Below are 13817 nucleotides of genomic sequence, written 5' to 3'. Positions count from 1 at the left end.
GCAATTTCCTGTCCACCTGGTGCCCCTGTTTCCCGTCCCCACTAAAACCTGTGATTGTGGGTAAAGCAACTCTTTTTCTCCTGTCAGCTACGTTTGTAACACTTGCATGGCTGTGTTGCTCATTGATGCCACTATCCAGTATTTTAGGTTCAGATGAAGGTACGATTTGTGACATAAACACACTGTTAGACAAGGTGGGGCTGGCATTTGGTGCAGCAGTTAAGATCCACGTGGATCCACGCCATGTGTCGGTGCGCCTGGGTTCAAGTCCTGCCTCTGCTTCCAATTACAGTGTCCTGCTCACGCGCACCTTGGCAGGAAGCAGGTGACGGTGTGAGTACTTGGGTCCTTGCCACCCAAGCGGGAGAACTGGATTGAGTTCCAGGCTCCCCGTTTTGGCCTGGCCCAGCCCTGGCTATTGGAGCATCTGAGAAATGAGCCAACAAATAGCAGTTCTCTCCTTCCTCCCACCTCTCTCTTTCCAACTCTTTCCCTTTTAAATAAAATGAAAATAAATAACAACTTAAAATATTTTTTAAAAGGGAAAGGCTGACCTCTTTGCTTTCGTTCCTTGAAGTAATTAAATATAATACATGTGTATTGAGTGTTTTCTCTGTGCCAAGCACTGTTTTAGCTCTTTAAAAGTATTAACTTGGGGCCAGTGTTGTGGTGCAGTGGGTTAAGCCACTGCCTGTGATGCCAGCATCCCATATGGGCACTGGTTCATGTCCCAGCTGCTCCACTTTTGATCTTGCTCCGTGCTCGTGGCCTGGGAAAGCAGCAGAAGATGGCCCCAGTGTTTGGGCCCCTGTCATCCACATGGGAGACAGGGATGAGCCTTCTGGCTTCAGCATGGCCTAGCACTGGGCCATTGTAGCTATCTGGGGAATGAACTAGTGGATGGAAGAGTGCTGGTACGCTCTCTCTTGCACGCGTGCGCCCATTTCTCTCTCTCTCTCTCTCTCTGACTTGTAAAATATATCTTTAGAAAGAAAATTTTAGCTTCCTTAATGCTCTAAAACTCCTCCAAGACAAGTGCTTCTGTTAGTCCCATTTTATAGATCATGACCTGAAGATGAGAGAGGTTTGGGAACTCGGCCGGGAGGTGGGGACGCAGCGGGAGGGCATTGCAGCGCCACAGAACCAGCACTTTGTGCATCTGACCCACTCGGAGCACCGCCGGCCCTGCTTCCGCTGGGGCTCACCGCGCCGGCCAGCATTCTGCAGGAACTTCATGCGTTTCCGACTCTACAGACATCCATCCCCACTACATGACATTGGTGTAGGAAGTCCTGTGCCTGGTCAGATTGGTACTGGGGGGATGAGTGGCAAGTGCTAAGCTTTTGTTGAAATAGACATTTGTTTTTTTTTTTCCTCCAAAAAGTGAGAGATGTTTTTTTGTCCCTGTGACAGTAAAAGGAAATCTGGATCACCCATTTATTTCCAGAGCGGGTGTCCCTGATTCGGAGCCTTCCAGGTTGTCCGTGAACCGTCTGTGCACCTGCAGGTGGTGATGCCCACACACCCCTGTTCCTGTGTGTGAAGCCCAAGCCCTCTCTGGAGAGCTGCGAGCTTGTGGCTGGCCCGGGAGGAGGGCACTGGTTTTGTGCCCTCCACCTGATGAGTGATGTCAGTGCCTCCTCCCGCTCTCACCTGGGACTTGGGAAGCAGCTGTAGAGCATCCCGGGTTGCTAATTTTCTTTGGAAAGGCCCCTCTGGCTGTGATGGTCAGTGTAAGATTTTCTGGGACATTCACGACTCAACACCTTGATGCATAAAAACCCAGTTGACCTTTGGAAAACCCAGGTTAGGGTATTTCTATTCTTATTTCACGGATGGACAAAAAAAAAAAAAAAAAAAAAAGGAAACAGTTCAGAAGTCTTGAGCCCAGCTAGCTGGCAGCAAAATTAAAATTTTCCTCCCAGGCGGCGTCCTCCCTGTTAAGCATTTCCTTTAATGCTTTGCGCCATTCCATTGTACAATGGTGATTTTTCTTTTTTAAAAAATTTTGTTTTCATTTTTACTGAAAGGCAGAGAGGGATCTTCCGTCTTCTGGTTCACTCCCCAGACGTCTGCAACAGGGAGGACTGGGCCAGGTCAGAGCCGGAAGTGCAGTCTGGGTCTTCCTCATGGGTGGCAGGGACCCGCGGACTCGAGCCATCCCTCGCTGCCTCCCGGGGTCTGCTCGGCAGGAGGTGGGTTGGAACCAGTCGCTCCCCTGTGGGCTGCGAGTGTCCCAAGTGGCATCTGGAGAATGGTGCCCGGTGCTCACGACGCTTGCGTCTGTCCCATGCAACCCTGAAGCCTCCTTCTGCGTTGGTTTTCCTCACAAAACGTCTTGCGCAGCTTTTTCTTCTTAGTCTTCGGTTTCTCTGGTTGCTGTCCTCCCCGCACTCACCCTGTGCCGTCGGTCTCTGTTTCCTGTTGCCTACATCTTCTGAATCCTTGTGGTGATTCTGAGATTGTCCTTGCAGTTTGTTCCTTACAACTTTGTGTGTCAAGCAACCAATCAATGATGTGTTCTTCAGTGTTATTGTTTGCATTCAATAGCATTTTTAAAAAGGATTTTCACTGATAATATTTGCATTTTTTTAACTTTTATTTAATGAATATAAATTTCCAAAGTACAGAATATTGATTACAATGGCTTCCCCCCCATAATGTCCCTCCAACCCACAACCCTCCCCTTATCCACTCCCTCTCCCCTAACATTCATATCAAGATTCATTTTCGTTTCTCTTTATATACAGAAGATCAGTTTAGCATACATTAAGTAAAGATTTCAACAGTTTTCTCCCACACAGAAACATAAAGTGAAAAATACTGTTTGAGTACTAGTTATAGCATTAGATCTCAATGTACAGCACACTAAGGATAAAGATCCTACATGAGGAGTAAGTGCACAGTGACTCCTGTTGTTGACTTAACAAATTGACACTCTTGTTTATGGCATCAGTAATCACCCTAGGCTCTTGTCATGAGTTGCCAAGGCTATGGAAGCCCCCTGAGTTCACTGACTCTGATCATTTTTAGACAAGGCCATGGTCAAAGTGGAAGTTCTCTCCTCCCTTCAGAGAAAGGTACCTCCTTCTTTGATGACCCATTCTTTCCACTGGGATCTCACTCGTGGAGATCTTTCATTTAGGTTTTTTTTTTTTCCCCCAGAGTGTCTTGGATTTCCATGCCTGAAATACTCTCATGGGCATTTCAGCCGGATCCGCATGCCTTAAGGGCTGATTATGAGGCCAGAGTGCTGTTAGGACATTTGCCATTCTATGGGTCTGCTGTGTATCTCACTTCCCATGTTGGATCATTCTCTCCCTTTTTGATTCTATCAGCTAGTATTTGCAGACACTATTCTTGTTTATGTGATCCCTTTGGTTCTTAGTCCTATCATTATGATCAATTGTGAACAGAAATTGATCACTGGGACTAGTGAGATGGCATTGGTACATGGGATTGAATTTGAATCCCCTGGTATGTTTCTAACTCTACTGTTTGAGGTAAGTCAGCTTGAGCATGTCCCAAATTGCACATCTCTTCCCTCTTTTATTCCCACTCTTATATTTAACAGCAATCACTTTTCAGTTAAGTTTCAGCACTTAAGAAGAATTGTGTATTGATTACAGTATTCAACCAAAAGTATTAAGTAGAACAAACAAAAAAAATACTAAGAGGGATAACATATTAAGCTGCTCATCAACAGTCAGGGTGAGGGCTGATCAAGTCACCGTTTCTCATAGTGTTCATTTCACTTCAACCTGTTAAAGTGAAATAATTGCATTTTTAAGTTGTAGATTTTAAAAAGTAAAATATCATTTCCTTATGATTACTGTAAACATATGCCTTTGCCAGTATTTTTTAGCCAGCCTACTGGGGATTACTTTGTTGTACCTTGTTGAATAATGCTCTTTTTATTATCTTATTTTAAGAAATTTCCTTAATATTTATTGATGCAATTCCATTTGAAGTCCTGTTCAATTGTATCAGACCATTAAGCCTCATTTTTTGGGTTATATAATAGATGTAAGTATTGGGATCACATCCTTTGAGGCAAGATTCTTCCCTTCAGGTAGCTTGTATCTTACTCTAATTATCATTGATCTTTGAGGTTGTCCACATTGAACTTTTTTTAAAGATTTTATTTATTTATTTGAGAGGCAGAGAGAGAGAGAAGGAGAGGGAGGGAAGGAGGGAGGGAGATGTCTTCCATCTGCTGGTTCACTCCCCAGATGGCTGCAATGGCTGGAGTTGTTCTGATCTGGAGCCAGGAGCTTCTTCTGGGTCTCCTATGTGGGTGCAGGGGACCAAGGACTTGGGCCATCTTCCACTGCTTTCCTAGGCCATAGCAGAGAGCTGGGTTGGAAGAGGAGCAGTGGGGACCAGAACCGGCACCCATATGGGATGGATGAAACCACTGCACCACAGCGCCGGCCCCTACATTGAACTTTTTAAAATGAATTGTGCCTCACTTCTTGGCCTTTTGGCTAAGATCAAGTGCATAAAAATGAATTGTGCACTCAGGCCACTGCTGAATTTGTCAGGTATTTCTGAAAACTTCCGTCTTTCTTTTCCTGTTAAATCTAAGGTTTTCGTTGAAATGGAAATATGACTTAAAGGGAGGACCCTTTTAAAGGAAAATTAAGTGGCATTCCATCAAGTATGTTTTCTATTTGATGAGAGTCCTTTGAGAATTACTTCTGCCATTGAAATCCAAAATAGGAAAAATACTGCTAACCCATAAGACATTTTATTTTCTCTTTTAGAATGTAAAATCATAAAATATCTGAAAAGAAAATTGACTCTTGTCGAGTATCTATTTTGTTTCTAAGGTTAGTAGCTAAATCATATCACTCAGTTTCTTAGTCTTTAAAACTGAGAAAGGTGGACTATTAATGAGGGAAGATTCCTTATGAGCCAGCCCTTCTGCACAGCGTCCTGTAGGGGGCACCACGCAGGTCTGTATCCCTGGCTTAAGGGAAAGGGGAGTTGGGGGCAGCTGCTCCACTGTCCTCATGTCATCACATTGGTGGACGTGGAAACCTTCCTCTTCTCTATGGGAACACAAGGATGGTCTCGAATTTCTTCTTCTTTTTTTTTTTTTTTTAAGATTTATTATTTGTTTCTCTGAAAGGCAGAGTTAGAACAAAGGAAAGAGAGAGAAAAAGAGATCTCTCATCCACTGGTTCACTCTCCAAACAGCTGCAGTGGCCACGGTTGGGCCAGGCCAAAGCCAGGAGCCAGGACCTTCTTGCAGGTCTCCCACATGGGTGCAGGGGCCCAAGTTCTTGGTCATCTGCTGCTTTGCCAGGCCACCAGCAAGGAGCTGGAAGGGAAGTGGAGCAGCCAGGACTCAAACCGGCACTCATATGGGATCCTGGCTCTGACAATGGCGGCTTAAGCCACTGCATTACAGAGCCGGCCTTTTCTTCTGCTTCTACATGAGTCTGGGCTTTGTTCCAACTCCTGCCATCTTTTCTCCTCCTTAATTCTGAGCCATCGCTTTCCGAGCTCTGTCTAGACTTTCCCTGCAGGAACCAGGAGCGGACTTCCAGTCTCCGTGAAAGCGCTTGTCCTGTGTTCTGTGACCGTGCACTGACTTTGCCTACTTTGGTTACTGTCTCCTGTTAAACGCCGACCTGAGTCTTCATACCGTGTCTGCTTCCACATGTGAGCCTGACTTTCTCCATCCCCACTGCCCCCATTTGATGGGAGGCCACACTGGAGCACAGCCTCATGGGATTCGGCCAAGAGCTGCACGTGTCTGGCAGCTCACAACGTTTCACGCACGCCGTGAATAAACAGATGACTGCTTTTGGATGCACTGGGTTTTATTTTTAAGCTGTAAAACATATTCATTCTGTCAGACTCCAGGCTTTTTCATCAACTGAAACCAGGAAAAGAAAACTTTGTCTCAGTGAAATGATTTCTCTAGATGCTTGTCCTACTGTGTAAACGGTGAGACAGGACGGTGTGGGGCCGGAGTGTTTGTACCCAGAGGGGATGAGCATTAGTTTCTTCATTGCTTTCTCAATACCGAAGCTTCTACCAGGTGTTGGGAAGCCTGCAGTTTTGATGAAACAGTGAGAAAACAGAGAATTTGCAAACCTGTTCGTCTGGTTAGTTGAGCTCAGTGAGGAAGTTAATAAGGCTGGAGGGCTTTCAAGACTAATTCACTACTTTCTCTAAGTGCTGACTCTATGGGAGCCTGCAAGTAGGTGTCTTTTGTCTGCATGCAGTTTTTTTATTTTTAATTTTTTTTATTCTCATTTCATTTTCCAAGGTAGAGAGGCAGTCAGGTAGGACTGTTAGTCCACTGTTGGACTCCCCAGATCCCCACGTAACAGCCACGGTTGGGCCAGGCCCCAGCCAGGAGCCTGGAGCTGAATCCAGGTCTCCCTCGTCCTTGGCAGGAAACCAAGGACTCCAGCATCACCTGTCACCACCCAGGATGTGCATTAGGGAGGAAGCTGGAAGGGAGCAGTGGAGCCAGCATGGAAATCAGGCACTCGTGTCCCAGGGGGCAGCTTGGCCACTGTGCCAGATGCCCACTCCCAACCCCAGTTCTATCTGACAGGTAACTGTGAACTCCTGCATGGAATACTCTTGACTTCACACCTGAAATCGGCCACCTTGAACTTGTCATTTCCAGACTCTGCTTTCGGGCTCTGATGTTGGCCAGCCCCCAGCACCCCTCTGTCCTGCTGTGTGTCAGTAGACTTAAGAGGCAGATACGAGGTGGCACGTGCCAAGTTACCAGTGTAGCCCCTGCCCTCAACAAGTGTGCATTGCAATTGTATGTCCGAGGTGGTGGGAGGAGAGGGTCACATCTTGTTTTCCTTTCTTAAAGATTTACTTTATTTGAAAGAGTTATACAGAGAGAGGAGGAGAGGCAGAGAGAGAGAGAGAGAGAGAGAGATCGATCGATCTTCTTTTTCTTTTATTTATTTATTTTTTTGACAGGCAGAGTGGACAGTGAGAGGGAGAGAGAAAGGTCTTCCTTTGCTGTTGGTTCACCCTCCAATGGCCACCGCGGCCGGCGCGCTGCGGCTGGCGCACTGCGCTGATCCGAAGCCAGGAGCCAAGTGCTTATCCTGGTCTCCCATGGGGTGCAGGGCCCAAGCACTTGGGCCATCCTCCACTGCACTCCCTGGCCATAGCAGAGAGCTGGCCTGGAAGAGGGGCAACCAGTACAGAATCCGGCGCCCCGACCAGGACTAGAGCCCGGGGTGCCGGCGCCACAAGGCGGAGGATTAGCCTAGTGAGCCGTGGTGCTGGCCGAGAGAGATCTTCCATCTGCTGGTTCACTTCCTAATTGGCCACAGTGGCTGGAGCTGTTCCAATCTGGAGCCAGGAGCTTCTTCTGGGTCTCCCACGTGGGTGCAGAGGCCCAAAAACTTGGGCCATCTTCTACTGCTTTCCCAGGCCATAGCAGAGAGCTGGATTGGAAGTGGAGCAGCTGGGACACACACTGGCATCCACATGGGATGCCGGCACTGCAGGCTTTACCAGCTATGCCACAGTGCCAGCCCCTGTTTTGCCTTCTATGGAGATAGGCATGAAGCCAACACACTGTGGCCCATGAGCATTGTGAAACGGGGAAGGGGGGTTTGCCGTGGGTGCTGAGCAGGTGAGATTTCAGCTGAGATGTCGGCGTTGAGCACCCGCAAAGCCAAGCAAGCCGGTGGGAGGTGCCTTCAGGGAAAAGGAGGAGCATGTGAGCCTGCAAGGAGGAGGTTCACAAAGTGGGTGCAGCATCCTGTTGGGCGTGGTGTCGGGGTGGGGGGGGACCGGTAAATCTGGCAGGGTCAGCAGGGAGCAGGTTACACAGGGATTTGAGGGCCAGGAAGAGAGACGAGCACCAGAGTGCATAGTCTGAACTCACTTATGTTGGACAGGGACTCTGGCTGGCAGGGGAGGACTGTGTTGGAGAGGACAGGAGGCGGGTCCGCCCGCACGACCAGGATGGGCTGGGGAAGGTGGGCTCCTCAGAGTTACATCCAGGGGACAGGTGGACAGGATCTCCAGGAATGGTAGAATCTGGACTTTTTTTTTTTTTTAATCTTGCCTGTAACTTCTCTTTTTCCATCACTTCCGTGAGCCCTTGTGCTGTTTGATTTGCCTGCTGTGTACCTTCTGTGTTTACACTGGTGTCTAGGGCAGGGCCAAGACTTGGGGTACACGACATGTGCCTGGAGAAAGGAAAGTCACCTGTTCCTGTGCCCAGGCTCCAGATACCAATGTAGATGTCCACGTCACAGCTGGCAAGATAGTCTCTCAGAAGACAAGAGGTGCATGCAGCGACAGGAAAATCGGAACCAAACTGTGCGCTCTGGGTCTCCATCCAGGAGTGAGCAAGTGAACCCCAACCTGGAGCTGAAATAAGGCCGGAGGAAGCCCCTCTGATGCCGTTCATCCACTTAAGTTTCCATGGCTTCAACACCCCACTTAGCATTGTGCCCCATCCTGGCAGGTGCCTGGGTCTTCCCAGTGACCCGTACACATACACCGTGTGTGTCTAGCTCACCGCTCTTGCCTTCCCTGATCTGAGTGCCTGGCTCTCAGCTGGACCTCCATAAATACTGAATCAATCACTGCCATCACCAGCCATCTAAATTGCTGTGGTGCAGAGTGTGTGGAGGACTTGAGCAGCGGTTGTGTTGTCTCCCTGTTTAATGTGCTCAGAGCAGGAAGAAATCTCTCCATTGGAAGAAGCTCTGGCCCAGAGCGGTGGTTCACATGTGTGTGTATCCGTTATGATAATCCTGGGGGTGGTTAAGAAAGTTTGATGTATCAGCCACATAGATTGTCTCCTTTTAATGGAATGGGATTCTTCCTGGGCAAGTGTGTGTTTAACATCCTTGGGTGAATCTAATGTACAACAAAGCTTTTTTTTTTTTCTTAAGGATTTATTTATTTGAGAGGCAGAATGACAGAGACAGGGAGAATGGTCTTCCATCTGCTGGCTGGCTCACTCCCCAGTCACAATGGCTAGAGCTATGCTGATGCAAAACCAGGAGCTTCTTCTGAGTCTCCTAGGCAGGTGCAGGGGCCAAGCACTTGGGCCATTTTCCACTGATTTCCCAGGCCATTAGCACAGAGGTGAAATGGAAGAGGAGCAGCTGGGACTCAAACTGGAGCCCATGTGGGGTCCCAGCACTGCTGGCAAAGGCTTTACCTACTGTGCCACAGTGTGAACCCCACAACAGAGTTTTCAAATACTGAGCTATATCAATGATTCTCAAATGGTAAGAGGCATGCAAGTCTTTCACGGCCTTTAATAGAATGCAGATTCTGATTCTAAGTGAGCTGAAGCCGCTGGCCTGCTGACCATGTGTTGTAGAGCAGGGCCTGGATGCCCAGGGGCTCTGTGTCCAGAGGTGAGAGTACAGTGCGCTATGTGCAGTGTGCATACAGTGCAGGTTTGCGATATCAGACCCCGGCTTAGAGGGAACCCCTCACGCCTTCCTGGCCATCTATGCTAGTCCTCGGATGTAGGGTTTATGTGAAATCCAGGTGGGCCAACTTTGTTTCACTCACTACCCTACAAATCCTCCGAGGGTAAGGTGCTTTAATGTTCAGCCATCAGTGCAGTGTTTTCCCAGTGCCTCTGTAGCTGAGTAGAGAAAAGCCCTGCTCTTGAAGGGCAAAAACTCTGGGTGCCGCTACCTGCTTTCACAGTTAGTCTCTCAGCCTCAGTCTCCCCTTCTGTAAAACGGGCGTGATAGTGACACCAACAGGTAATGGTGCAGCTACAAGCGAGAGGTACATGGGCAGCACTCAGCACAGTGCCTGCACCTGGGAAGTAGTCAGTGCACAGGGCTGCAAACGAGACCTGAACAGTCAGGGAGCAGGAATCCTGAACGCTGTCTCTGTGTTTGGCTTTGTAGTCGGGTCTCATCAGGACACGACAGAATGAATTCCTCATCTCGCCGTTACCTCAGCTGCTGGCTCAGGAACACAACTACAGCCCCCCAGCAGGTCACCATCCCCATGTACTGTACAAGAGGACAGCGGAGGAGACGGTCCAGCGCTATCGCGGCCCCCTGGGCTCCGGCTGGAATCGCCCTGGTCCCTCCCCAGGTCACGGTCACGGTCCCCACACCTCTCAGAGTCAAGAAACACGGCACCACCCTCGAAGGCTGCAAAAGCAGCATTTTTGTGGACGACGCAAGAAATGTATGTAAGGAAACTTTCTCTTGTTCTGTTCTGGTGTGGGCCTCGCCGGGCTGTCTCAAGCGCCGCTGGGGGCTCGGCAGGGTAGAACGGGGCTGCCGCAGTCCCTACCACAGTGGTGTCCTGGAGGTGGATGGGCGCTGTCCCCGTCAGGCTGATGCGGGAGGAGCTGGTTTTCTCTGGTAAACTAGGAAAGGCCTCGGCACGGTTTCCTCCATGGCTCTTTGGGTCCCGGGCTTGTGGACAGAGTATGCAGACTCGTGACAATTGCGTCTGGGTCAGTGCCCAGGTGTCCGGCTGGGTGTTCGGAGCACGTGAAGGCGAGATGCTCCAGAGAGGAGGGGGCAGTGAAGTCCAGTGCCCTTGGGTGTGACTTGTGACCCGGGCACAGCTGCTGCCTTTGTAAGTCAGAATGCCCAGTGAAAATACAACACAAGCCCCAGATGTGATGTTAGGTTGTTCACAGCCACATCAAAACATGGCTTAAACAAATGGATGGATGAATTTTAATAGCATTTTATGTAAATCAATAGAAAGGAAATAGGATCATTTCAACATGTAATTGATGCAACATTATTAGTAGAGGCTTTTATATTCTGTCCATGGTAAGTTTTGGAAATCTAGAATTTTCTTACAGTACAATTTCTTTTTTTTTTAAAAGATTTTATTTATTTTGAGAGTTAGAGTTACAGACAGTGAGAGGGAGAGACAGAGAGAAAGATCTTCCTTCCTTTGCTTCTCTCCCCAAATACCCACAATGGCTGGGGCTGCACCAATCTGGAGCCAGGAGCTTGTTCTGAGTCTCCCACGTGGGTGCAGGGGTCCAAGGACTTGGGCCATCTTCCACTGCTTTCCTAGGGCATAGCAGAGAGCCAAACTGGAAGTGGAGCAGCCAGGATTAGAACCAGTGTCCATATGGGATGCCAATGCCACAGGCAGAAGATTAATCTACTGTGCCCTGGCTCCGGCCCCTACTTCAGTACAATTTCAGTTCAGGTGATAAGTTTTCATCAGGAAGACTGATCTGTGTCTAGATTTTGATTTACATACTCACATTGTCTCAAGCACACTCGTAAGGTTTTCACTAACTGTATTAATGACTGCTGTTTAAAAAGTAAAAGTAAAACCTCCTTCCTCCTGTTGTCCCAGACGTGCTCTGCAGACTGTGTAGACGTGAGTGGCAGGTGGCTTCCCGACCAGACAGCACAGGCTAAGGAGGGCTCTCGTGTAGAAGGGGGATCCGGGCCCCTGTCCTGTTAATCAGGAGAAACAGGGAAAGACCGTGTTTCAGAAACTGTGATTTGTGTGGGCGTTTTTGGTGCTGTTGAAATGTCCTCGTTAGGGTACTCCATTTGACACGTGTATATAATAGTACATAGTTTTGGGGGTAATGATATTTATTCAATGTGAGATGTCAAAGCTCGTTTTGAGAACCACCTTATAAGTAAGTGTCACGGTCTTTCCAGGGGTAATGAAACTGAGACTCAAGGTCACAAGCCAGATACCTGGCCGGCTGGAGTTTTTAAACCTAACTCCGAGTGCTGTGACCTTCTCTTTGTGCTCTGTAGGGAGCTGGCATTACGGTTGTACCGGTGGCTACAGTCCTAGCATCTTCCTGTCCTAGTTAGTGTGCAGGTACTTTCGAGAGCTTTCCAAATGCCCTTTTCCTTCCCAGGACCCTTTGGACTTGCTCTGTCCCCCGGCTAACGGTGTCCTGAGGGGCTCCCTGACCTCGGTCAAAGGCCGTGGCCGGTGTGCATTCTGTTCGGTTGGCGCCCACTCCTTACCAGTTACAGAAAGTGTTTCATAGAGTTTTCATGTCATCCCTAACCACACCGATACTCTGATAACTGCATCCGTGTCAGATGCAAGAGTCCTTTTTGCTCACTGGGCGGGGCTATGTTTAAGTTTGTGCTAGTGAAAAAACAGCATAGGGCTTGGGCAGTGTTGTGCAGGAGTTACACTCTACATAAAATCAAGTGTTAAAGACCCTCCCTAAAATTGTTTTTTGTTGACCTACTCTACCAAATGGATTGTTCTCTTTTACTCTTCAGAGCATCTTTGAGTTACGGAATCCATCCACCCACCCATCCATCCAAACATGTATCAAACAAATCAAACAATCTCTCACCTGTGTACTAGGTGCAGAGTACTAAGTCTGGCCTCGTATGAGCACTTAGTAGTGGATTAGCAAACTGTGGGTTGCATAGCTCCTCTCCTCCCCGGGTTCAGATTGCTGTCTCTCCCTAACCTAGACTTTATCTATTGATGGCCCTTCCTTCCAAATGCTCTTACGGTCCTTGTAGATGCCCCCAAGCCTCCCACAGAGGACACCTATCTGAGGTTCGACGAATACGGGAGCTCCGGGCGACCCAGGCGATCCGCTGGGAAGTCACAGAAGGGCCTGAATGTGGAAACCCTGGTGGTAGCAGATAAGAAGATGGTGGAGAAGCACGGCCGGGGGAACGTCACGACGTACATTCTGACGGTCATGAACATGGTAAGCGAGGCTCTTGTGAACCCTTCGGGCTCTGCAGGGAAACCGAGAAGCGTAGAATCCCTGCATGGGTTGAATTCCAGATGCAGTCACGTGGCCTTCTTGGGAGGGGCCTGAATTTTGAGGAAACTGCTCGTGTGTTTGGTGAAATGGAAATCCACGTATTTACAAATACTCCTTGTCTCATTGCCATGCTCCATGAAGTTAACAAAATTGTAAAATTTGATTCTATTCCATTTGTCCAACAGGTTTCCAGTCTATTTAAAGATGGGACCATTGGAAGTGACATCAACATTGTTGTGGTGAGCCTCATTCTTTTGGAACAAGAACCTGTAAGTGACAAACTTCATTGTTTTCTTCATTCGTGTCACCATTTGGGATACATTCATTGAGCACCCACTGTGTACCAACCTGTGCTTTAGTCATTACAAATGCAATTTGAAAGGACTCTATGGAACACTCCTGATGCAACAATCCAGCATTTCTTAAGCACCAACACAGTGCTACAAATGGAAAACTTTACACTTGACCCCATGAGGTAGACTGGAGTGAAAATGCAGGCACAATGAATATACTGTGTAAAGTTAGCTTCAGGCTGTGTGTGTAAGGTATATAGGAAATAGAAATGAACTTCGCATTTAACTTGGGTCTCATCTCCAGGATGATCTCATTAGGTGCATGCAAGTATTCCAGAGATCAAAAAACATTGCAGATCCTCAGCACTTAGGGTCCTAAGCATTTCAGATGAGGAATATTCAACTGGGCATACTAATAGGGTTGTGTAATCAAATGGTAAAACTGCAACACCATAAAATAATTTTTATATATAAATGTATCTAGAATTTGTATATGTGTCTGTATCGATAATAGCACATAATATTAAACATTTACAGACAAATTTCACAGTGAAGGATCATTTGGTCACAGATCTCAGAACTAGCTGGATTTTTGCAAGTTTGATATGCTGAGTAATTGCAGGTAGATATAGAAGGATATTTAGAAAACAAACGAAAAATAAGTCATTAGAAAATTCTTGTCATGAATCTGCTGTCGCGCCAGCATCACCCTAGGAACTATAGAGAATAAAGGAGAAAGATTGAACTGCTCTTGATTTAACTACAGTGAGGTGCGAGATGCAGGCACA

The 13817-nt window shown here is 47.8% G+C and overlaps 1 protein-coding gene across 2 annotated transcripts in view; it reads left to right on the top strand.

The window, feature by feature from the left end:
* ADAMTS18 (ADAM metallopeptidase with thrombospondin type 1 motif 18) overlaps positions 1–13817 on the top strand; it is a 157561-nt gene that overhangs the window by 61207 nt on the left and 82537 nt on the right. Inside the window, exons 4-6 of one of the 2 annotated variants that reach the window (XM_051847029.2) lie at positions 9891–10179; positions 12483–12676; positions 12922–13005. In XM_051847029.2, coding sequence (XP_051702989.2) covers positions 9891–10179; positions 12483–12676; positions 12922–13005 — 567 coding nt within the window. Of the gene's footprint in view, positions 1–9890; positions 10184–12482; positions 12677–12921; positions 13006–13817 lie in introns of both variants that reach the window. The other variant, XM_017342378.3, reaches the window with a different exon arrangement.

The sequence above is a fragment of the Oryctolagus cuniculus genome, chromosome 18, assembly GCF_964237555.1.
Source record: "Oryctolagus cuniculus chromosome 18, mOryCun1.1, whole genome shotgun sequence".
In the NCBI taxonomy this organism is placed as follows: Eukaryota; Metazoa; Chordata; class Mammalia; order Lagomorpha; family Leporidae; genus Oryctolagus; species Oryctolagus cuniculus.
Note: the sequence above shows the minus strand (reverse complement) of the source record. Positions and strands in the feature narration are given on the sequence as shown.